We start from the raw sequence: 27,451 nt of genomic DNA on the forward strand, positions 1-27,451 counted from the left end.
TTTTTTAAATCTTCTTTTAGTTTAATGTGCAGATGTTTAAATGTACTTTAGTTCGTATGTATATATTAAGAAATTTTTTTTGCCTTTTCTATAATAACAGGAGTACGTGTAAACATATATATATATATATAAATATATATATATATATATACATATATGCATGTATGTAACAGTATACCCACAGCTTAATAACTGTGCCAATATAAAAATAAAATAAAATTTGATGCAATTTTATTTTTTTTGGTGACGTGTTAAGAATAAACTTTTGTAAACAAGTCCAACTGAAAGAGGAAGAAGGAAATGAAATAGAAGATAGTTAAATCTTTTTTTTTTTTTTTTTTTTTTTTTTCTTTTTTTTTTATTTATTTTTTTATCTCCATGGCTTACATATACTCTAACTTATCAGATTTCTGGACGAGCGATGAAGAAGTAAATGACGAGGAGGAAGAGGAAGAGGAAAATGAGGATGTAGCAGACGTTGAGGGAGAAGAATATAATTATTATAATATTGAAAAAGAAAAAAGGGCGAATGACAAACAAAATAATGAACAGGATGAATTATATAACCATAGTTTTGAACAAAATTTTGATAATATTTTCGAAAAACGAGAAGATGCTAAAGAAACGGATGCATATTACATGGGAAGCTCATTTAATAATTTTTTAGATAAAGGGCTGAATATTAATATACAAGATGTAATGAATGATTGTAGAAATGCTTTAACTGATAACTTTACTATTAGCAGCATTATACAGAATTATGATATCAACAATTTCATGTATAATGATACATTATTAAAATATTGTGAGACAGGTGTAGCTATTAATGATGAATCCCGAAGTAATGAGAAACCAACTTTAAATGAAGATTTTCATTTTAACTGTTATAGCTCTTTTAATTATGTAAACCCTCCAAATAGTAACTCAAACAAAAGTAATAAAATTAAAAAATTGGACAAATATGACCCAAAAAATGATGTACAACTTATGGAAGATTCTTTTAGTAAAGCGAATTTATGTAATGAAAATGAGAAAATATTGGATGATAAAACGAATATACGAGTATTTGATCGCGAAAATACGAACGATTTGGAGAGGATGAACGATTTGGAGAGGATGAACGATTTGGAGAGGATGAACGATTTGGAGAGGATGAACGATTTGGAGAGGATGAACGATTTGGAGAGGATGAACGATTTGGAGAGGATGAACGATTTGGAGAGGATGAACGATTTGGAGAGGATGAACGATTTGGAGAGGACGAACGAATCGGAGAGGACGAACCAGTTGGAGAAAACGAACGAACCAAACAAACTAACCTGCGAAACAGAGCAAAAATCCAATGAAGAAAAGGCAAATATAAAATACATAAGAAAAAAATGGGTAATAGATGACAACCAATCGGATGTTTCTAATTTTAGCAAAAATGATATGTTACTGAGTTACGATTTTGAGTTAGATGACTTTCAAAAGAGGTCAATAAAACACTTAAATAATTTTAAACACGTATTTGTTGCTGCACATACATCAGCAGGAAAAACACTGATAGCTGAGCATGCAATAGCTTTATCTATAAAACTACAAAAAAAAGCTATATATACAAGTCCGATAAAAGCATTAAGTAATCAAAAATATCATGAATTTAAAAATATTTTTAAAAATGTAGGAATAATAACAGGAGATGTAAAGATGAATGTAAATGCTAACTGTATAATTATGACAACAGAAATCTTAAGAAATCTATTATATTTAAATGATAATATTATTAACAATATACATTGTGTTATATTTGATGAAGTCCATTACATCAATGATGAATATAGAGGTGTCATATGGGAAGAGGCCATTATTATGCTTCCATCACATGCCCAAATTCTATTACTAAGTGCAACTGTTCCTAATTATTTAGAATTTGCTGATTGGGTTGGATTTACAAAAAAAAAAGAAGTTATTTCTATATCTACCAAGAAAAGACCAGTACCATTACTGCACTATTTATATGCACATGATTCAATCTTTTTAATTATGGATGAAAAAAATAAATTCCACTCATCTGCTTTTAAAGAAATATACATTAAAATAAGAGAAAAAGAAGAGGCAAATAAGAATCAAAAGCAGCTTCCACATATTAAAAAAATGAACAACAATTATGAAGCTAAGAATAAGCAGCCAGCAGTTCAGAATAACAACAAAAGCGGCACTGGTAGTAACAAAATTAGCGATTGTGGAAACAAAAACGGAGGAGGTAGTAATTGCAATGCGAAGGGGTATTATCAGTACTGCAAGGAAAAACGAAAGCAAAAAACGTTTACAAATGAAGCTAACATGAAGACTGAAATACAAAAGTTACAAGCACTTATTAAAAAACTAGAAGAAGATAATAAACTCCCAGTAGTTCTATTTTGTTTTTCAAGAGTCAAATGTGAAACATACGCAAAATGTATGCCTCATTTAAATTTTTTAGATAGCAAGAAAAAGTCAAAAGTACATTTATTCATTAAAGAATCTATATCTAAATTAAGTACTCAAGATAGAGAGTTAAATCAAATAAAAATTTTAAGCAAATTATTAGATAGAGGAATAGGAATCCATCATAGCGGATTGTTACCAATTCTTAAAGAAATAGTAGAAATACTTTTTTCAAAAGGATTAATAAAAATATTATTTGCAACTGAAACATTTGCTATGGGTATAAATATGCCAACAAAATCAGTTGTTTTTACATCTATATATAAACATGATCATTTAAAAAAAAGAATCTTAACATCGTCTGAATATACACAAATGTCGGGCAGAGCTGGAAGAAGGTCTTCTGATAAGTACGGCTATGTGTACATCTACTGTTCTGATAATATACCTGACCAAGTACAACTAACAGAGATGATGATGCAAAAAGCAGTTAGTTTGAAGAGCAAATTTAAGATTACGTATAACATGATTTTAAAGTTATTAATAAATAAACAAATAAATATAGAAAAAATGTTATTTAGCTCTTTTTTAGAAAGTTGTAGAGCATTACAAATACCATTATTTAAGAAATACCTAAAAAGAAAAAGAAGATTATTACAAAGTATAAAAGAAGTTGAATGTATATATGCAAATGAGATGAATGAAATATCCCCTATAGAAAATTATATACAAATTGATTATAAATTAAAATATATTGGTTTAAGTTTACATAAAAAATTATTTACTACGAAAAATAGTAATTGTTTTATTATTGGTAGAGTGATGCTACTAAATAATATTAATATCATTCGTAGTTCAGTTTATGGTATATATTTAGGATGTGATAAAAATAGTACGAAAAAAAATGAAAAGGTAGATTTTGCTCAAAATAGTATATTTTTTCAAAATAATTATGAACAAAATGAGTCAATTGAAAGATTTTTTTTTTTGTTTATCTTACCTGACTTTATGACTTATGAAGATTTACTAACTCAGATGAATGACAATCCCCATTGTGTAGAAAAAACAGTGAATGAAAAAAACTGCAATGTGGTTCGAAGTGGTGGTACGAGCAACAATGGAATTAACAAAACAGATTCAACTTTTAGTGAGAATGCGTCAGTAGTAGTACCAGAGAATGTTATTATGTATGATAATTATAAAAATTATAAAAACGTCTTTTCAGAAAGAAGAAACAAAAATAATATAAAAATTATTCATCATGCATCATTTGATACCAATATGAATAAAAAATACTTTGTTGTTTGTTCAAATGTATGTATTGAAAATATTTCTCTCATTACAAATACTGTTATAAAGTTATCAAATGTAAAAACAACAGCTATTTTGAATAACCCCAAGAACTTATTGTTATATACTCTTGAGCTAGATAGATTAATAGAAAAGCAAAACTTCGAACCTTTTGTTTTAACGAAAATGTTGAAGACACTTAAATGTGAATTTTACTCTGTACTAGTTAAACAGTCAGATTATTTAGAAAGCCTAAAGAAATCAAAGTGCTATAACTGTAATTTAAAAGAAAAACATTATGAACTTGTGTGTAAAAGAAATGATTGCATAAATGATATTGAGAATATAGAAAGAAATATAAATGTTAAATCATTAAGTCTGTATGAAGATTTAGAAGGAAAACTAAATGTTTTGAGACATTTTTCTTTTATTGATGATGATCACAATTTAACTGTAAAAGGAAAAATAGCTAGCTATATCACACTAACAGATGAAATTACCTTAACACAAGTTATATTTGAAAATGTTTTGAATAATTTAAATCCTCCTGAAATTGCTGCTGTTCTATCTTGTTTCGTTGCACCTGAAAAAAAAGTAGAAGAATCTCCTGACTTAACTGTAAATTTACAAGATGTCAAAATGGTCTTAACAAATATTCATAGCAAATTTGAAGAGTTTTATAAAATTATTCGTTTAAAAATAAGTTCAGAAGAACACTGGAAATTATGTAATTTTAAAATTATGTTTATTGCTTATAAATGGTCCCTTGGTGCATCTTTTGCTGAATTGTTAGAACAGTCTGAGCTTGAGGAAGGTCTAATTGTCAGATCAATTTTAAGATTAGATGACTTGTGCAGGAAAGTTAAAATTGCTTTTTTATATCTCGGAAATATTGAATTAGCCGAAAAGGTTGAGAAGACTTCTAACCTGTTGAGGAGGGACATAATTTTCACAACGTCCTTGTATTTACAGTGACACCATTTGGGTGAAACATATATTATGTGTTACCGTCTTAAACCATTTTGTTCTTTTCTATTCATAAATTTCGCTGTTTATGTGATATGCATATATATATGTGTGTGTATAAATATGTATAAATATATGTGTATATATATATATATATTTTTTTTTTTTTTTATAGCCATTTTGGCGGAGTTAAGAAGGCTGTGTACGCGTGTATATGCATATATACAGACATTTGTATGTGTGTGTGTGTGCAGGAGTATGTCTGTATGCGTATGGGCGTATACTTTTCAATCTTTTTGACGTTTCCTGAATTTATAAAACATTAGTGTCACCTTGCAGCTTACGCTGTTTTTTTTAATTTCTTATTCGTTTTATTTCATTTCATTTTGTTACCAGTCATATGGAATACTCACGTTTTCCATTTGAAAAAAGCGCGTATTAGCAGCATTTGTTGTAAACAAATACACTAATAGCAAAATGTGCACCACAAATAATCAAAAAGTAATATTTATAAAAAGTTCAGTTTTTCAAAAAATGAGCAAGAACACTGGTTTTTTAAACGATAGAGGCCTATGTAAAACGCTCACGTAATCAGGTATGTATGTGTGTATTAATGTATCCCGTATCATTTATCAATCTACCTTGTATTGGTACGGGCTTACGAGTGAGCATATACCCTACACCACATGACCTTGCCACATTTTGTAGCACATCTTTGAGGATAATAGTGAAGGGAGCGTATTACTAAACATGGCATTGTAGCATATTGGTCTTGGCCATTCCAGCTAGCATTAAAAGGATATCCCTTCTTGCGGATATGGTATTGTTAATTTCTTGATAGCATATTTTAAATGAGTATAGCAGAGACAGGTAAGTTATATCCCATGAACCGTATTTTTGTTTAATTAGTTCCAGAAAACCAGATCTAGTGAAATTATAGTAAGTTTTATAATTACATGTATATATACATATTATTAGAAATTTTAAAACTAGCGGTACCAAGTCAGTGTGAATTGAGTGTGGACATTTGATTTGAATAAAATACAAAAAGATGTTAAACGAGTTGAAACTTTTTAATAGATATTCCTTTTTTAACGAATTAATCTTATTCCTATTGTTGGAATTATTACTAATACTATTATAGTAGTAAGAAAAGCATAAGTCTGCTACTAAGTAATTAAATGCTGCATATAACCAGTGCTTTTCCCCCAAAATGGCTACAATATAAAGCAACGTTTTTTCAATTTTATTTATAATAGATTCAAAATAAAATTTATTACTGCTTATTTTCTCTTTTACTATTTTATATTCCATTATGAAATAATTTTCACTGTCTAATGGTATGGCGCATTCAGGAATTGCGTCATTGCATGTATCACATATCCATTCCCCACTGTTATGAAATTTACAGTATCCCACTTTTTTTTCTCCTTCCTTTTTTATACTTAATAAATGAACTAAATTATTATCTAAATTAATACTTTTTTCAAAATTTAAAATTTTTAATAGTTCTTTATCCATTCCATTATTTTCTAAACACACATCAGTTTTTATCATATCATTCGACCTTTTACTTTTAGTAGGCATGCTTACCTTCCTTTCAAAATTGGTATCACCTATTGGCAGTTGCATATGTAAGCAGTTGCATAATATATTGCTATATACAATATCTTTTGGTTGAGTTTTTTCATTATTCATTTCATAGCTTGGTAAAAGTGATGTAAGGTATGTTTTCTTTTTTTTATTATGGTTCACATAACATTCCCTACCTTGTTTACATTTTAAGTTATGTACTTTTTGCGCTTTATGTATGTCTTTAAACATAAATTTTTGAAGATGATCAATTTGCTGATTTCTTAAGAATGCAGAATATTCTGCAGGAGGCATACCTGGCACCCATTTTAACTCCCTCTTATAACTATTACTATGACTATTATTACTATTACTATGACTATTATTACTATTACTATGACTATTATTACTATTACTATGACTATTGTTACTATTACTATGACTATTATTATTAATACTATAACTTTTATTACCATTATTATTATTATTATTATTATAACTATTATTACTATTACTCACTAATTTGTTTTCATTTTCACTCTGATAAGGCTCACTAGGCCTTATGAAGTCCTCACTAATTTCCCCATTATAATTTTCATTTTGACTCACTGCGCAACTACGAATTTTGTCTTTGCACTTGTTGCAGCATGCCGCACGAGTAGCAGTGCCTCTACCTACAGATGAACATACATGTCCGCGGTCCTCTGAGTGGACCCATACACCATTCGCATTACAGCGCACCTGCGTATTTTTATTCCTTCTATCTGCTAAGTAATCACTTGAATGTTCTGCTTTTTGGGGACAATCTAATATGCACAGAAAAGATGAATCATTTGAATGGTCATTTGAATCGCACAAATTGGTAATTACATCATTTAAGTTAACATGTCCACTGTTTGTTTCATGTTTCAGCTGTCCACATTCATATAAAGTGTCTTCTACCCCTTTTTCATTAATTTTTTTCATTGATGCTACATACTTTTGATTAATTTTTCGACTAACATAAGAATATTTGCACACAGAACATAAAATATTACTTTCTTCGTCTATTATTTGCAAACACCGATTGCATGTGCAAAAAAAGTTTTTAACTTCATTTAATTTCCTTTTCCTGTATTCAATTGAAGCATAGAGCTCGTTCGTTATTGATATAGTAATCTCATCATACATATTTATTGTTCTCATTGCTAAAAAACATATTTTATTTTTTTCTATAAAACTGTAACATGCATTTGGGAAACAACTGTGATTTAAGAAGGAGCCATTTTTAAAAAGCATTATTTTGCTTTTATCGCTAGGAGAAATAAAAGAATTCTTAAGTATATCAGTGAATGCTTCGAATTTCATTAGGTTATTAATAAATATATTATTTTTTAAATCTATAGTATTTTTCCTTTCCTCATATTGATACCCATCCCATTTGAATGACCTATTTTGTGAAATTTCTTCTTCAAATATTTTATGTGTTGAACTATTTTTTCTACCATGATCATTTTGTATGTTGCTATAGAGGCTATCATCATTCATACTGTGATAAGTATTGTTGATTTTTTCGCTATTTCCTCTTAAAATATATTTGTTATCTTTTCTTTTCCCACTGTTTTTTCCCATATTCATAAGTTGGCTGATGTGATCTAAATTTTTCTTCTGATCATCATTTAAAATGTTGTATGTATCCCATAAATCATTTATCAAAATTGACGTTTCCAGTAAGCATTCTTCAATGAAAATTACTTGTCCTATTTCAATTTTTTTATTAGCAACTATTTTAACTCTACAACTTTTTTCATCTTGTATCATTAAAATGTTATCATGCTTTTGTTCCATTATTTCATTTTTGAGTTTAGCAGATTCAGATAAAATTGCTTTTTTTATATTTTCTGCTGTCTCGTCTATATTATTGCAGAAAACCTTTGAAGTGACATCCATACTACCTCTATTAAATTCTTTTCCATAGTTTTTATTCTCTTTTTTAAACTTGCTATTTTCTTTTATTTTGCTATCTTGTAAGCCCATTATGTAGGAGGAAGGTGCGCTTGAGCATTTGATTTCGTGGGCTTCTGTTTGTGTTTGTGCTTGCGTCCCTACGTATTTGCTTAAACCCCCCTTATGATATTCCCCTACACTCAGTTTTAGGCCCAAACCCCCGCGTTTATAACCACCCTTCAAATAAATCTGTTTTGATTGCAATAACTGCATATTCCCTTGGGTACTTACTGCTTCTTTGCTATTATAAAATCCTGTACAGGATTTATTTCTCTTTTCAAACAACCCGCAGTTGTCTATATGCATATCCTTCATATTTTTACCATTTTTGTCATATTTTGACTCTTGTGAAAAAACATATTTTTTTAATTTACTATTCCATACCAAATCGTCGAAAGTTAACTTTTTTTTTTTTTCCTTACAGAGAAATGAAACATTTGGTTTATTTTTCAAAGAAATATATTTTTTTTTTTCCTTAATATTTCCAAAATCAAAATCAAAAGGATTATATAGAAGGACATCAGAATGCTTGTTCTTTAACACAGTCCTGGGTAACTCTATGTTATTTTTTAAATCTAAAAGCTTAGGAGTATTCAGTCCTTTCAAATCATCTTTTACTATATCTTTAAAGTAATCTACCCATATTCTAAACTTTTTTTTCTTTTTTTTTTTGTCATTACACTTATTTTCTTCAACAGCTTTTTCTTGCAGTTTTATCACACAAGAACAAAAGCCTATTTCATTCTTATTTTCAAATATTTTACTTAATTTAGACATTTTTTTTAAGGTTTTTCTTTTTCTATTTTTACTCTATATTTTTATTTAGCTTCAAAATTGCGTTTATGCGTAAGGAAGGAAAGGGGAAATTAAGCAAAAATGTGAACAAACGGTAGAAGGAAAACAAGAATATGATAAGGAGGAAGAATATGATATGAAAGAAAATAATTATAATGAAATAGAAAAAAAAAAAAAAAATAATAATACACAACCCAGAGAACAATGTGAACATTGAATTTTCTGCGCTATCAGTTACTTTTTACTTGCTGTGTTCTTTACTTCGGTATATTAATATATATGCATGCAAAGTGCTCAGTTATTGTACATCTATATTTTTGTAAAAAAAATAAAAAAAAATAATAATATTTATGAAAATATTCTTAAGCATTGCTTATATTATCGCTTTTATTTCATTTTCAATTTAGAAAAAAAGGTCCCAATAAATAATCGCAAGAATGGTAAGGTGCTGAGAAATTCTTTTTTCCCTGTTCTTAATTCTTGTGCGGAAACAGTGGCACTTCAGAAATAACGCTATGTTTATACGTATATAACATACATATATACATATATATATATATATATATATATATATATATTTATTTATATTTTTTTATCTATCGTGAAATTAGCTCTTATTTTGGCATTTCTTCGACTGAAGAAACGCAGCCTTTGTTTTTCTTAATTTAGAATTTTTCTACAGATTGAGGAGTGTAACCTTATCTTAGATTAAAAAAAAAATAAAATGGTTGTAGCAAATTATCAACTTTGTAAACAATGTTATTATATCAAAACATATAACACCATATGTATTGTTCAACGATGAAAGTGCAATATAAAAAAAAATAAATATGAAATATAAAAAGCGTAGAATTTACAACTGGTGTTATTTATTTATGTTCCTTATTTTAAAAGGAAAAAAAAAAAAAATAAAATAAAAATAAAAATAAAAATAAAAGAAAGATAAATATTATATTAAAAATTGTTAATTCATTTTCAACCAACTTTTCATTTCCACTTTCTTAAATTAAAATGTTTCTTATTTCTTGAGCAAATGTGTACAAATTTCTCGTGAAATTTTCCTGCACAACAAAAAAAATATTCAAAAAATTTATAAAAATAAAATAAGGATATTAAGATAACACGTTAAAATTTTTGGATAGGGAAAAAGAAAAAAAAAACTACAAGTAATGTTTTATATATATGTATTATATGCACATATACATATGAACTATTTTTTACTCTGTTATTAGGGGACAGATTTGATTCAATATGATCCATTAATTTGCAAAAGCTATGCCTTAATCTAAAACAATAATAAAAAAGAAAAAAAATAAGAATGGATGGGACGTAAAAAATATTATACAAACTGAAGTTGGACTTATTTTATTCTTTCTAATTTTATTTTTTTCTTACTTTTGCTTTTTTTCTTCGCTTTGTTGAGAAATCAGCTGTTCTTGGATTTTGAAATAACCCTGTGCATCCAATAGTATTAACCCCAATAAGGGTTGAGACATACTCCATGTGCTACCAAAATCTCCTATTATAATTAAAACATTAAAGACATGTGGGCAGAGTAAAAAATAAAATTATAACCAATTTATAAATACAAAAAAAAAAAAAAAAAAAAATTATGTGCATTAAGGTGATTGAGCAAAATATGAACAGTTCATAAATAAAAAAAAAAAAAAATGCGCATTCAATTAATTCCTTTTTTCACATTTTTACCTCCCAATATTAGATGAAACATCAAATTTAACACCTCTTTAAAGGCTTGTGGTTGGCTTTCCAAAAAGTTTTTGATTATCTGGTGAAGGGGAATAAAAAGGGGAAATAATTATGGGTTTTTCCGAAATTTGTGCTAAATGTGCATATTTTGTATGACTTTTTTCATTTTCATTTTCTTTTTCTTTTTTTTTTTCTAGCTCTTATGTATGGTTGTTATACCAGAGACTTATTCACTTTACCTGTCCCTGTTCGGTAGAACTCTTCCTATTTGTGAAAATATAAGTAACAATATTATCCAGAATAGAACAACAAGTCATCGATACAGTGTAATCAAAGGAGCATAAACCTTCCTTTACGTTATGAATAATATCAGCTATAAGTTGGAATTCAAGATTTAATATTCTTTGAAAAAAGTTTTTTGTAACTAAATCAAGGAAAGAAAAATATGGTTTTAAGTGCTTTATATACGATAACAAATCGTTTGTAGGAATAACTAAACACATATTTAAAGCCAAGTTTAACGAGTTGTTTAATATATCGTCATTATATAAATCAAAAATTGCAAAATTAACAAAATCACCATTTAAACAATTATTAAACATATTCAATAAAAGAGAAATTATTTTATATTTCTCTTTATATATATCAACGAATTTTTCTTTTTGTAATAAATTGTTCGAAATAATAATAAGTATATTAGAAACTACTTTAAATAATAATATTCCATTAGGAGATGATTTAGGAAAAGTTATTCTTTGTGATTTGTTATAAACAAATTCACACATAAATTTAAGAAAAGGAATACATATTTCATATGTATCCCATATAACATCAACAAGCGAAGTTAATATATTCATTTGATTATCTTCTAATGGATAACTATTTATAAAAAAATTAAAAAACATGTTATACGTTTCTACATTATTACATGCCATGCATATTCCTCTTAAATCTCGTAAGGCACCTATAAATGATAGTTTAATTTCATTATTTTTTAAAATGATATCTTTTCCATTTACACTAATTTCTCTCTTAATACATTCTAACAAAATATTAATTGGTGAAATGTATTTTTCAAAAGAAGATGAAACAAGATTCTGTTCCATGAATAATAACTTGGTTAATATTAAATAATAATTAGTTCTATATTTATAATATTTAGCAATTTCCAAAAACTTACTATTTCTGTTATGTAATAAATTTAATATTTTTTCATTTTTTAACAGAAGCCTTGCAAAGACAATTAATTTCGGTGTCTTATCCTCTAAACATACAATATTCATTCCAGACACTAAATCATGAAATAAATCTAAACTTCTTTTAATAATTTGTTCATAATCTACTCTATTATTTAAGTTAAATAATATTTTACTTATAATCAAATCTATTAATGGGTCATTATTTTCTTCATCATTTTGATTAGTAATTAAGGAGGGGGTGGAAAAATTATTCAAGCTGTTATTTAATATGTTCGTTGTTAATGAATTATTTGCATTCGTTGCTGATGGAAAGGGCAAATTACTGTTACTACTGGTATTATTATTATTATTACTACTACTATTGTCATTACTACTTCCTCCAAAGTTGTTAATGTTGGATATTTGTGATGACGAGTGGTCATTGGTACCATTAGAGGACGATATAATTCTTAGTGCAACTGATCTCATTTCTTTTAAAAAATTATTATTTTTTTTCCCACTAATATAAACTTTTTTAAATAGTTCTAAACAGTTTAAATAAGCAAATTCTAAATATTCAAAAACTTCAGGTGATTTATTGGTTTGTTCCATTAATGAAAAAACTAGAAAACATAATTCTGAATTTATTTTGAAATTATCACAATTTGCACTTTTCATATTTGAAATAGCGCTACTTGAAATAATGGATGCAATAATAAAAACTAGCCAAGTAGTTTGTTCTATAAATATAGATTTACTAATAAGATTATTTTCATGATTATTTTTTAATTCATAAAAGATTGATAATAATTTTGTACCAATAAAATTATACTGTAGTTTGGACAAATTAGATATTAATTCTAATTGTTCACTTCTTAACACATCATTATACAAAGGATTTTCCATTTCACAATTATCCCCTTTTTCACATATATACTTGGCTAGTTCTAATCTAGTATTTATAAAAATAATACTTATATCATATATGTAATCACAAATAATTAAATATTTGTTGTCAATATCGTTTGAATTAAAACTATTAGAAATTGGATTTTTTTTTAAAAAAATATTTTTATTGCTCCTAACATCTCTAAGTAATTCTTTTTCATCTGTCCTACTATTGATTTCTTTTATAACTTTAGCAGGAATTATATTTAACATGTTACTCCATATACCTAATAAGTAATGTTTACTATTACATAAATATTTCCAATTTTTCATTCCATCCATTGTAAATAAATATATATTATGACACCAAGAAAGAAAATTCGAATAAGTGCTTAATTCCTGTAATCGGATACTTGTATCGATTTTTCCAATTAGCCTGCACAGTTCATGAAAACAATCTTCATCATGCAAGCCAATTTTTTTTTCAATAATTTTATTAATTCCACCTAAAAATTCATTCATATACCGTACTTTCTGCTTTTCACTAGAAAAAAATGTTTTCCTTAAACTACCTAACAATATCAGAGATCTTAAACAATATTTACCACAACAATTTCGTATATCTTCTTCTTCAGACATACATATTTCATACATATCAAAAAATAATTTGGGAATATTCTTTTCATTAAATATATCCCAAGACTGAGGAATCATTAAAGAAATATTTTCATCTGAACTTTCATCATTTATCATCGTTCCCATAAAATCAAATGATAAACTATTATATATTAATTCTAAAACTTTAATTAATAACCTATTTTCTTCTATTCTTAATTCTATTCTTATACTACCTTTTACAAATTCTTCTAATGTTTCAATTCCGACTTTAAATATATCTTTTAAAACATAATCTCTAAATGATATTGCACATCTACGACTTTTTGCTGAATTCACACCACACTGTGGGTGCATATCTTCAATTAATGCAGCATATATATAGAGACCCATAATCCAGTGACTTGTCACTGAATTTAAAAAATATTCTACTTGTTTGGTTATCATGGTATAATTCGTATTTTCTAACCATGATAATTTTACTATACGCACATATAATCTTACAAAATTTCCTAATATATTTGATGACAAATTTAATAAATCGACTCCTTTATTATATAAATACGATATTACAAATTCTTTTAATTCATCTTTTTCATTCTGTTCAATTTTATTCCATTCGTTTGTTATTAATTGAAGTAGCCCAGATGTTGTAAATATTAACGTATGAACATGATTTGTGCTTCCTAGTATATTTTTTAATTTACTCACATTACCTACATTATTCACTAAGGGTAGCAAAATTGTATGGGCCTGATTCTGCTCTTCTTTGTTACCGCTGCGTTTGAAGACAGGGGAAATGTAATCGTGTGTCATAACTTTTTTTATAAATGTTCATACAAATATGTATACGTAGATACATAGGTAAACACATACGCAGATACACACGTACACACGTAAGTATATACATAGGTAGACATATACATGCATATAAAGGTACATACGTAAATAGACACATATGTACACATGCAACCAATGCGTGCAACATTCATATCTTGAGAAGTAGTATCCCCCAACAAGCACAATGCCTAACTGAACTATGTTTTTCCTACTCTTATAAGCTTTCTCTGTTTTTTATTTTTTTCACTTCAGCGCGCTCGTAAGTCTTTCTTATTCCCTAATTTACACATGACACTTTCTCTCTTTCTCTCTCCCTCTCTCTCTATCTATCTATCTATATCTATCCATATATATATATATATATATATATATATATATATATATGTATATGTACGTATTTTTTTTTGTGTGCCCCTCTTTTCCCTTCCTTACCAATACATAGCTTCACAAAGAACTTGCAGTTGCTGCAACTCGGATTCAATCATTTTCATTTAAAAAGAGCTAGGCGTTCTATTTTTATGGTATAAAAGGAGAAAGAAAAATGATAAAAATATAAAGGAGTACGCAAAATTGAGTGCGACTGTGGATACAAATGTAAAGTTAAACACAATGAAACAAAGTATAACTCAATAAGCCTTTAAGAATTAAAATAAAATTAGATGAAATATGATAAAGTAAAATAAAATAAGATTAAATATGATAAAGTAGGATAAAATAAGATGAAATATGATATAGTATGATAAAATATGATACGAGTAATTTTAATTATGTGTAACAAGCAAATATATGTTCATATGTGCATATACGTAAAATTCTTTATAATCTCTTTAATTCGTAAAAATTTTTATATAAGAACATTTCTATTACAAAATGATGTTTGATATGCGTTTTTACGAATATTTCTAACTCATACGTATTAATGTGTATATATATATATATGAAGCAAACTATTTTTATTTTATTTTTTTTCCTTTTACACAAGTGAAAATTGTGTAATTATGTTATATGTACAAATATATACACATAAATATGTATATGTATATATATATATATATATATACGTGTACACTTTTTCATATATACTGTATTCTTTTTTTCCAAATCATAATTACTATAAAAGCTCGTTTTTAATTAATATATATTTTTTTTTCATTAAAAATGTATTTAAAAAATTCATAAAAAATATATATAAATATTCTAATTTCAAAAAGTTACTTAGCACTTATACATTTTTAATATAAAACGAATAAATAAAAGTATACGCGTGAGTTTTACTAACGTGTTCGATAAGTACTTTATTCTCTTTAATTTATAAAAAAAAAAAAAAAAAAAAAAAGAAACAATGAAGATCAATTAAGGAATAAAGAAAAAAAAAGAAACAATGAAGAGCAATAAGGTATAATAAAAAAAAAAAAAAAAAAAAAAAAAGATGAAGAGTGTTAAGGAATTAAAATGAAAGAATGAGAAAAAAGGTATTATAAAACAAATGTAAGATATTATAATTTCTTCGTGTGCATATCTATTTTTTTTTTTTTTCACCTAGGTAGTAACAAAAAAAAAAAAAAAAAAGTCATAAAATAAAAGGTAATTCATTTTTATCCTAGCAGCGCAATCAATATTGCGCATAAACTCAACACGACCTTTTTATATATGCATAATATTGTACATATTATATATATAATATATGCATACAATATTATATATATATATTTTTTTTTATATGCTTTATTTTTTAATTTAGGTATTATTTTTATATATATGATTAAAAAAAAAAAAGCTCGGCTTAAATAAAGAATACAATAAAATAATATATAAAAGCATATATTCAAAGAATGTATTATTCAACCTTTGTCAATATTCTTATGGATGCATATATAATATATTCATATATTATGTATGTGTTCAATGAATCTATTTTTTTTTTTTTTTTTTTGATACAAGCGTTGTGTTTTCTTGAAAAAAAAAAAAAATTTTTTAGTTTACATTTTTATTCATTTAAAAATATAAAAAATTTCCCATAAATCTTCTTGTTCTGTCAATGTTTAATATTTTTTATTTTTAAAGATTATTTCTGTACTACATTAAAATTACCCAATATATAGAACTTTTTTTTTTTTTTTTTTTTTATATTATTCAATATTCATCACTTATAATATATATTTATAATATTATATGTATTATATGCATAAATATAATATGTATTTTTTAATTACATTTTAAAAAAAAAAATATAATATATATATATATATATAAATATATATATGCATATATCTGTATACATATTCAATGGCATATTTTCTTTTGATACTTAGCAAAAAACATTGAACATGTTTACAATTTATATGACATATAAACGAAAATATATTATTGTTATTTAGTCGCGTGAATAAATCTTTTTAGCATTTAAAATAAAACAAAATATAAAAATATATTATATATATATCTTTCTTAAAGCCATGACATTACTTTTTTTTTTTTTTTTTTTTTCTTATTTTTTTCTTTCTTTTAACTTCTCATTAGAATCGAGCTAAAAATAAAATAAATATTGTTTATTGTTTTAAAATTGCAAATATTAAAAGATTAATACAATGTGTAATTATATTAACTATAATAAAATATATTCTTACTCTCGATCTTTTTAAGAAGCAGTATCTTTTCGTGCGCATTATTGTTTTTCCAAAATTTATTCATTCTTTTATCTTTCTATTTATTCATTCATTAATTTATTCATCCAGTTATTCATTCATTCATTTATTCCCTTATTCATTTATTTATTTATTTAGTTATTTATTTATTTAATTATTTTTTTTTATAATGTATAATGTTATGTTTTAAATAAAAGGAGGCACTAATAAGTAGAGACGAACGCATAACCTTACGGAATAATCTACTGCTAATATGTACCAGCTTAAATGTTATTATAATTTAGATAATTGTATGTATATATATATATATTTTTGCTAGTACATGTATGTATATGTATATTTATAATATATATATTATATATATCATATATGCATTAAAAATATTTTGTTTTACAGCTTTTTTATTTTTTTATTTTTATTTTATTTTCTTTTTTATAACTAGTCTAAAAATACCGACATCCGTAATATTTGTATGATATTTTTAAAACGTTGTCTATTGGCTGGGTGGTACTTATTTATTTTAATAAATAAGGACAATGAAACATAATTATCTTCTTATGAGAAAATAAGAAAAATGTTTATACAATATGTATACTTGAATGTATATAATCTTATAAGTATTTTGTATATATATTTATATATGTATAATATATAAAATATAAGCTGTTTTTTTAGAAAAAAATAGGTATAATACGCACGCATGTATGTATAAACATAAATATATATATATATTTATATATATATATGTATATACGTTCTTGTATGCGTTTTTGTTTTTTTTTATTTGTTTATACCATTAACCCCATATTTAAAAAAAAAAAAACAGTTGTTTAAAAAGCATGCATAACTCACCAAAAACTGAAATAATAAAAAGCAATTTTAATTTTTTTGGGTCATTTTATTCCAAGTATGCAAAAAAAAAAAACAGTCATAACAACAGAAATAACAGCAATAACAGTAGCAACAGCAGTAACAGCAATACCAGAAATAATAGCAATAACAGCAATAATGACAGTTATAATAATGATCTAACTACGAATGAGAAATCAACGGCAAATGAAAATTTGCAAAACAGAAAGCACCTTTTTGGATCGAGTAAAAAAAAAGATCTCACAATCTATGATAATGAATTGTATGCAGAGAATGATGAACAAGACTTAGACTCAAACAGCAACAACAATAATAAAAATAATAGCAGTAATAAAAATAATAGAAGTAATAAAAATAATAGTAATAAAAATAATAGTAATAAAAATAATAGTATTAATAAAAATAATAGTAATAAAATTAATAGCAATAGTAATAATAGCAATAGTAATAATAGCAATAGTAATAATAATCATAATGGTAATAGTAACAGTAACAACAACAGTAATAGTAACAATAATAATAGCAATAGAAACTGTTATAACTGTGTGAAATTATTTTATGACAATAATGCACTGTTTGAAAGTGACCTAAAAAATGGTAGCAGCTTATTAGATAAGAACTATTTTACATTATCACGGTCATCTATATTACCAGCAGAGGAATATTTAACTTGTTCAAGAAACCAAAAAATGGATGAAAGAATATACGACAATGATGAATACATGAATAATTTAAATAACACTTTTCATGATACCTCAACGCAAAATAAAAATATAGATAATGTTTCTAATTTACTAGACTCCTTTCATAATTTAGAATATAATGATGATTATGACACCTTTGACATATTTGGCATAAATAAGCCTTTGTCAAAAAAGGAAAATTTCACAACGTTTGGAGGTAAAGGGGGGGAATGTACCGTTGAGTATAAACAAGGGGAGGGAGAAAAGGGAGAAGCAAAAGAAGTGGTAAAAGAGGTGGCAAAGGAAGAGGCAAGAGAAGAAGAAGATGGATGGGGAAAAAGAAGAAAAAAAAAAATAGGTCAGTCTCAAGAGAGAGAAGGAGAAGGGCAGAGAAATGAAATGATAAAAGATCCAAAAGGAGAGAAAAAAGGAAAGGAAAAACACATAGAAGGAAAAGAAAATATGGAAGAGGAAGATTTAGAAGGGAAAGAAAAAGTAGAAGAAAAATTTGGAAAAAATTTTGGTAAAAAAGAAAAGGAAGAAGGTAATATTGAAAAAGCCACATATGATGAAAACATGTTTTACTATGAGAAATTCTTATTAAAAAATTTTTTTTCGAAAATTTCAAAATTTATATCAACTAATGATGAAGGAGTAGGAGAGGGTGAGGGAAAGGGAGAAAAGGAAGGGAAAGGGGAAGCAGAAGGAGAAGAACAAAAAGGAAAAGAAAATGAGGACACATTTATAAATTTCAACAATCGACATGAAAGCCTGAATTCGTACAATTCTCCTTACGAGATAAAGGAATATTTCGACAGTAAAATAATTAGCAGCAATCGAAACTATCACAAAAACAGAGACAACTGTGACAGCCACGACAACCAGGGAAATCAGAATATGCGCAACATTCGAAAGATGTTAAAAAATCCTACTGATAGATATAGAAGTAGCGCAAGGGAAAGATACGACAAATGGGAAAACTACTCTGTTATAACAAATAAATCCAAATACGAGGCAAATGCTAAATATAGGAAGAATGATTACTTGATAAATGGACAACATGATAGAGATGATAAAAATGCCCCTCTCCAAAGAAAGAATATGCAAAAAGTAAATAATAAAAAATATCCAGAGGAAAGTAAAAGCGACCAGAACTCTGTTAGAAGCTATTCATATATGAAAAGTATAGACAAAACGAATGAAGATTCGTTTAGCAATTTTGGTATCAAGAATGTTTTACCAAGGAGCTATCGAGTTTTACCTAAGGGAGAGGGTTACGGGGGGGTAGGAGTGGACGATGATAGGGGGGTTGGTAGAGGTGGCAGAGATGTTGACAATGACAGAGATATGGGTGATGGTATTGGAAAGATACTGAACAATGGTAGTCCGAGAGGTATCCACAGTGTGAACCCAAGGAAGGATCGAAGAAGGGGAGCTACAAACAGTTCAAATAAAAGAGATTATTATTTAGACGACCATATAAATGACAAGGAAAAGTTTAGAAAACATATGAAATATTTTTCAAATGATAATTATTATTTAAATAATGTAGGTACTTCTGATATTTGTCGTAATAAAGAATACATGCAGAAATGTTATTCAATGTTACACACCATACCAAAAATGGAAAAAGAAAATGTATGTGTTAGTGATGACAATTATGATAGTAATAGTGTACCACCATTAAAGAAAAACAATTTAGATATAGAAAACTCTTTGTTCAATGAGAAAGATATCATAAGAGGTTGTGCTACTAACAGTTCTGTCATGTTATCAAAAAGAAATTATTTTCATAACAAATTAAATTATGACAATACTGAATCGTGTAAAATAGGCATTAAGAAAGGGAAGAACTGTGTTAATTATTCATTTACAAAAAATTGTATTTTTAATGACGAGTTAAATAATACTATTAATAAAAGCAGGCATAAGAGAAGCCCAGAATGTTCAGAGGAGTTTATATATAATACTGGAGGAAGTAAACACAGCAACCACTGTATTAGCGACATTTACCATGATAATAGTCGTAACAATATGAGCGACAATAAAATAGGAGGTAGTAAAATAAATGGTAGTATTAACGGAGGGGGTAGTACTGACAGTCCACATTTAAATAATATTATGATTAAAAAGAGAACATTTAAAAGGAAGTGTGACGAAATGTGCAAGATAAGTAAGAAATATGACCTTTTCCATGATTATAGCTTATTTAACAGCGATAAGCAAATTTATGATTACAATAAGGAACTAAATATAATGAACGGAAGGAACTCGGAATGCACGTGTTATGATTCGGGAAATGATAAGTTAAAGAAAAGTGTTTTTAAGAGCCTATATAGGGAAAAAGGTAATCATGAGCATTTATATGAAAATGGGGATGTTGATGCGGATGTTGACGCGGATGTTGATGCGGAAGTTGATGTTGATGCGGAAGTTGATGCGGATGAGGAGATAAATGAACAAGTGAATGAAGATGTACCATTTTTATTTCCAAGTTATAATCGCTCTAATATTCCAAAATTTCAAAAAAATAGAAGAAAATATTTTAACATTTTTAATAACACTTCCTTTGATTACAATAGTGACGACAACTTGGACTACAGTGCGGACTTTAGTCTTAACCACAATAACGACTATGATTGGAAGCATTTATTTAATCGACGTTACAACAAAGATCGTCGTTACCTGTATAGCAATGAAATGAAGTTAAAGAGAAATTTTTCGGACTGTAGGAAAAATATCGAAGAAGAACACGTACCAGTTATGCGAAATTTGGAAAAGACAAAATTTAAAAATATGTCCCAAGGAAAAAACAATATTTGGAATAAATTTTTTAAAAAAGAGAGCAGAAATATTGGGAAAAATAATTATGAAAATGTTAGAAGAAAGGATTTTTATCAAAATAGCTTAATGAGTACTTATTTTGACACAAAATTAAAAGATAATAATATAAATGGGAAAAAATCATCAATTTTAACGGACCACAATGTGAATCTCTTCAAGGGTACGTTTAGGTCCTTGCCAAATATTAACAGTTTGAATGAGCACATTTGGAATAACAAATACAGTGGTCACAACGACAGTGCAAATAACGACAGTGCAAATAACGACAGTGGTCACAACGACAGTGCAAACAACGACAGTGCAAACAACGACAGTGGTCACAACGACAGTGCAAACAACGACAGTGCAAACAACGACAGTGGTCACAACGACAGTGCAAATAACTACAGTGCAAATAACGACAACAGTAATAATAATAACACTGACGCGCATTACTACCGCAGTAAACACAAATCCGGGGAATTGTTTAGCTTAAAGAATGTGCGCGATGATTTCAGTTATCATCGCTACAACAACATTCCGAGTTCTCCCACGGGTATACCGTCTTCATCATCTTCAGCTGCTGCCGTTACCAGAATGGGAAATGCTACAAGTGATTGCCATATGATGAGTAGGCAGAAAGTAAGTGTATGTAAAAAAATAGAAATAGTTAAAAAAAATGAAGTAAATTCAAAAAGAAAATTAATTGATCATTTGCGCACCAATGTATTATTAAACAAATATTTCCAGCAGTTTAACAACTCTGTTTTTCAAAATAATGATAATAATATCAGCAACAGTACTGGAAGTAATATCGGAAATAATATTATTAGTCGTACTACCAATAATATGGGCAATCGTGTTAGCTATCGTACTACCAATAACGCGGGAAATCGTATTGGCAGTAGTGCAAGCAGTAACGCGAGCAGTAATGCGAGCATAAATAAAGTTTTCAACAATTACAATAGTAGCAATTATAGTAGTAAAAATTTTCGTGAGTCACCGTCTAAGTTTTATGGCTTCGACAAAATGAGTAAAATTAGAAATTTAAAAACGCAAAACGAAATAATCAATTTTCATGAAGTAGAAAAAAATAATTCAACAATGCTGGGTTTATTACCATTGGAAAAAAAAAATAGAAAATTTTCGGATAGGAATAATGTGGTCAGTTGGAGGAACTGCAATAATAACAATGGCATTATTAGCGGAAATATATGTAACGATGGTGGAAACATATGTAAGGGAAAAATGAATGAAAATAAATACATAATTTACAAAAAATTAAATAATGGAAATAAAAACAAAAAATTTATGAATAATATTATCGACCTGGATGATTTATATGGAAAAAATGGTGCACTTTATGAACAGTCGTCAGATTATGATAGAAAGAAGGAAAAAATGATGAAAAATAAAAATGCTATATTAAATTTTTACAACGAAATAGGAAATAGGGATAGAAGTGTTAACCCTATATTATCTTTAGAAAAAAAAAAGGATGATCAAATGGTTAGTTATATAATAGATGTGGAAAAAGCTTATGAAAATAAATATTTACTATATGATGACGATAATTGCGCTATAAACAGAAGAAACAATTTTAATTTAAACGGTGCTATGAACAGTAATATGCGTATTACTATGAACAGTAGTGTAAAAAACAGTGTAAACAATCATATTAATAGTAGTATAAACAAATGTATAAACAGTTGCGTAAATAACAATATAAATAGTACTATTTGTAATAATATAAATAGTGATAGCATTAGCTGCGTGCATTTGGAAAAGAGGAAAAATGAAAAAAAAAAATTTAACGTTGTCCATGATTTAAATAGAGGAGGTAGAGGTGAACATATCATGTATAATGACCACAAAAGGATGATAGAAAATTACAAAGAGAGCACTTTTAAAGCGCATGCGCAAAATTTATCATCAACCTCCCTTAAGTACAAAAAGGTCAATAAGTTTTACATTCAAGAAAGGAGGATGAACAGCAATATTGCACAAAGGTGCCCTAATAAAAATATAAAAAAAAGTACTATGTTTTACAAGTATGATATTCACCATAGGAATGATGTACGTGATGATATAAGCGATGACGAAAGTTTAAGCGGGAGTATAAACGCGAGTGATGACCGAAGCAGTGACGACGGCAGAGATGGAAAAAAATGCTTCCCACAATATAAGTATCTTAAGTGTAATGATGCACTAGGAAAGAAGAATACGCATGGAAATTTATTGCATTGCAGTAAAAAGAAAATAGAAGAAATGAGTGATAAAGAAAATGAGTATTATATGTATAATAAATATAATTTTTCTGCAAAAAAAAATAAAAATAACAAATACAATTACAGTTATAATTACAATGATAACACTCTTTGTAATAAAAATGAATTAGAAAAAATATCACAAATTGAAAATATTATATCCAAAAAAATGAAATTGGGAAAAATATCAGGAGCGCAAAGAGGGAATAGTAAGAAGCGTACTACGTCTACTACTAATAATAATAACGACGACGATGATGATAGTAATAACAATATTAATAACAATAATGATAACATTAAAAGCTATAACAGTAATAGGAATAGGAATAATTATAATGGTAATAACTACAGTAATAACTATGGTAATAACTACGGTAATAATCACAGTAATAACTACAGTAATAACTACAGTAATAACTACAGTTGTGATAACAATAATAATAGTAATAATAACAATGAAGATGATGAAAGTGACATTTATAACAATATTGAATTTGATCGAATTAAAGTACATAATATTCTTGCCGGTACAATAAACCTAGAAAATAAAGATGAGAGTATAATTAATAATATACTAGAATTAGAAAGACGAAAATATACTATCAATTGTATTATGGAAAAATTAAGAAGAAGAGAAAACGATATAGAATATATTAGTGATATAGAAAAAGAAATAAAAAATAAAATGAATGCTAATATTTATGATTTATATTCAGATAAGACAACATATAATATATATAACACCAAAATGTGTGTAAACTATTTCCTTGAGGAGAAAATGCATTCCCAGGAAAACAAAGAATTTATTAAAAATTTTTTCGTTGAAAAAAAAAATACAAAAAATATTTATTTTATGCAAGTATTTAAAAAAAACAAAAATAAAGATAAAAAAAATGGAAAGAAGAAAAATCTTTGTTTTCCAAATGGGAAAGATCACACAAATAATGGAATAGAAGAAAATGCTAGCAGTAAGGAAAAAGCGGAGGAGGAACAAATCGGCACAGCAAAACAGCAGCAAAATGGCGGCAAATCAGATAGGCAACAAAATAATGGTATATCAGAGGAGGAAAAGTTATCATTATCAGCTGCTTCCTCATCCTGTTCCGCCGCGGTTAATCAGCTCTTGGAGGTGGAAGGGGAATCATATAAGGAAAACACAATAGTAGGGAAAAAAGAAGCAAAAGAGGCAAAAGAACTGGGAGAAAGCGAAAAAATTGGTGACACAGAAGATATTACTAGTAATACTCGTGAAGGGAAAGAAATAGATGGAGGAAAATATAACAGTGAGAACAAAATGAACTATTTTAATTATAAAATAAATTTCATAAAGCACAAATTTTATATTTTTGAAAAAGACGAAAACAAAAAGGAAGATAGTAACAACTTAATTTCGAATATAAATGACCAAGTGGAAAAAAACACAGACGAAAATCTGGACCTCTTAGTGGATGACAGTGTTAATAATTTTTCCCAAAATGAAAAATGCTTAAAGGAGCAAAATGAAGAAATAAAGGTAACATATACAGGGGAGGAGGAAGCGGAATGGAAGGGAACATGTCAGAAGGTCGAACAAGAGAGGAAACAATTGGGGGAGGAAATGACGAATGTACATAGTAATCTTGCAAAGATAGGACAAGGAGGGGTAGGAGAAGGAGTGAGAGAAGGTGGTAGCAATTATGAGGAGCTTGACTATGAAGATGAACAATATAACCTAATTGAAGATGTAATAGGAATTGATAAAGAACTAGATGAGAAGAAAAGGGATACAGATCCAAGTTCAGAATTTGAAGAACAGGATATGAATGAGGATATTGTAGAAGCAAATGGGGGAAATTTGAAAATTTTTGGAAAATTGAGAAATTTGGAAAAATTAGAAAATATAGAAAATGATAAGCATAAATTCGTACATTTCCCTATGCAAGAACACATATATGCAGTAAGGAAAAATGAAGAAAGTTATATTCATATGGGAGATGAAGATGAGGAGGATGACATTGATGAATATGACGATGAGGATGATGACGAGGATGAGGAGGAAGAAGAGGATGAGGAGGAGGAAGAGGAAGACGAAGAAGACGAAGAGAAAAACGAAAACGGAAACAAAAACGAAGATGATAATGATAATGAAAAGGAGATTAAAATAAACAAAGAGACGGTAAAACAAGAAATAGTAAATGTGGAGGGGCAACAAAATGGTGTTGCCGTTGATGTTGAGGAAGGGACGAAACCCAAAGAGCAAAAGAATATTTTTACTGAAGAAAAACAGTTAACTGTGAAGAAGGAATGTGAAGAAGGAAATGAAGATAACGTTGTAGCAAAAGGGAAAGAAGTTAAAGGTATAGAAAATAATGTATACAGTTGTATTGACTGTGATGAAGTGGAAATAGAAAAGCAGGAGCAGAAGCAGGAACAGAAACAGAAAAAAAAGAACGGTGAGGACGATATGAAAGAAGAAGATAAAGAACAAAAGAAGATTGAAGAAGTTATTGAAATTTTTGAGGAGGAACAAAATCAAAAAAAAGGAAATTTCAAAATAAAAGTTGAGGACGAATTTGAAGAAGTAATCGAAAAGAGGAGTTGCACAAAATATAAAGACAAACACACTAATAGAATTAAGAATTATTACAATTATGAAGATTTAAAAAAGGAGTATGAAGAAAAGCAATATAGTAACAATACTAATAATAATAGTAGAGGTAGTATTATACGCTGTAAAAAAGAAGAGTGTTATGAAGAAGATGACGATATAGAGGAGGTTTATAATAATTATAAACATTTTTTTGAAAAGAATAATTTTAAAAAGGATCTAATACATCGAAGTAATGATAGAAGTAGTAACAATAATAACAATGGAAATAGTAACCAGAGTATCAGTATTAATAATAATAATACTTTCTTCACACAGAAGGAAAGCTTCGGTAAAAATACTACATGTACGCCTAGCAGCTCGTTGGGAAATATTAACGGAAAAAATATATTAATAAAAGATATGCTACATGAGAATAATCAATATGTACATGATTACTGTGATATAGAAGACAGTTTGAAGTACAAAATGTTAGGACAAAAACAAAAATATAGAATTGAAAAAATAAAAAAAAAAATAAAAAAAAACAAAAAGTTAACAAAAGAAGACTTTAAAGTTTTATCCGAATTATTACATCATAAATTTTTACTAAATGAAATAAATGCAATTGGTAATTATCAAGTTAGTTATAAAAACTATTTTGATATATTAGAATTAGAAGAATATAAATTAAGGAAGGATATATTAAATATGTATTGTGAATGTTTATCCATTGGATTGACAACACAAGAAAAGGAATTCTTAACTGAGTTTCAACTCCTTATGCCTGATGTAAATATCATGGACGACAAAAATATATTGTATATTTTGCGACACTCGAAGAATGAAAAAAAATGCGTCTTCAAATATTTTTTGGAAAAAAAGGATAAACTGTAATATTTGCGCATAAATCGATGAGCAAGCGTTTGCAAGGTAAGCGGCAACGGGGAAAAATATCGCACATATGAATGACCAAAAATTATGTGGTCATATCTGCTAGCATGTATGTATATATATGTATATGCATATTTTTGTATTTGCACTTGTTCCCACTTTGCTGATATTAATTGGTTAGGGGAGGTGCAAAAATAAATTTATAAAAAAAAAAAAAAAGGGATTGGACACATGAATAAATGAAGTTGCAACTTGAAACAATTTTATAAGTAAAACTTTTTTACTGTGCATATTTTTTTACAAGTTAGAAAAGAGTAAAGTTGAAGCGCTAAAAGGCGATATATAACTTAACAGCGTTACAAAAATGACATGTATGGGTGTTAAAAACTGCTTTAACTTAGCGCTAAAGGAAAAAATATATATCCCAGGATAAATGATATGTATATACATACGTACA

General features: G+C 27.4%; 4 protein-coding genes across 4 annotated transcripts; 2 read left to right on the forward strand and 2 right to left on the reverse strand.

Moving 5' to 3' along the window:
- Positions 1-378: 378 nt before the first annotated feature.
- On the forward strand, positions 379-4,674 carry PmUG01_07021500 (helicase SKI2W, putative; the record flags this gene model as incomplete). The annotated part of the gene is made up of 1 exon (XM_029003948.1): positions 379-4,674. The coding sequence occupies one exon, from the start codon at positions 379-381 to the stop codon at positions 4,672-4,674; it is 4,296 nt and encodes a 1,431-aa protein (XP_028860686.1).
- Positions 4,675-5,409: 735 nt separating this feature from the next.
- Positions 5,410-9,000, reverse strand: SET4 (SET domain protein, putative; the record flags this gene model as incomplete). Its single annotated transcript, XM_029003949.1, has 1 exon — positions 5,410-9,000. One exon carries the CDS (start codon positions 8,998-9,000, stop codon positions 5,410-5,412), a length of 3,591 nt encoding a protein of 1,196 aa, XP_028860687.1.
- A 1,019-nt stretch (positions 9,001-10,019) lies between these two features.
- On the reverse strand, positions 10,020-14,737 carry PmUG01_07021700 (Ran-binding protein, putative; the record flags this gene model as incomplete). The annotated part of the gene is made up of 6 exons (XM_029003950.1): positions 10,020-10,079; positions 10,222-10,303; positions 10,414-10,537; positions 10,726-10,804; positions 10,965-14,184; positions 14,679-14,737. The coding sequence occupies 6 exons, from the start codon at positions 14,735-14,737 to the stop codon at positions 10,020-10,022; spliced, it is 3,624 nt and encodes a 1,207-aa protein (XP_028860688.1).
- Positions 14,738-17,730: 2,993 nt separating this feature from the next.
- Positions 17,731-26,997, forward strand: PmUG01_07021800 (conserved Plasmodium protein, unknown function; the record flags this gene model as incomplete). The annotated part of the gene is made up of 1 exon (XM_029003951.1): positions 17,731-26,997. The coding sequence occupies one exon, from the start codon at positions 17,731-17,733 to the stop codon at positions 26,995-26,997; it is 9,267 nt and encodes a 3,088-aa protein (XP_028860689.1).
- Between the last annotated feature and the right edge of the window lie 454 nt (positions 26,998-27,451).

This window comes from Plasmodium malariae, assembly GCF_900090045.1.
Source record: "Plasmodium malariae genome assembly, chromosome: 7".
Lineage (NCBI taxonomy): Eukaryota > Apicomplexa > Aconoidasida > Haemosporida > Plasmodiidae > Plasmodium > Plasmodium malariae.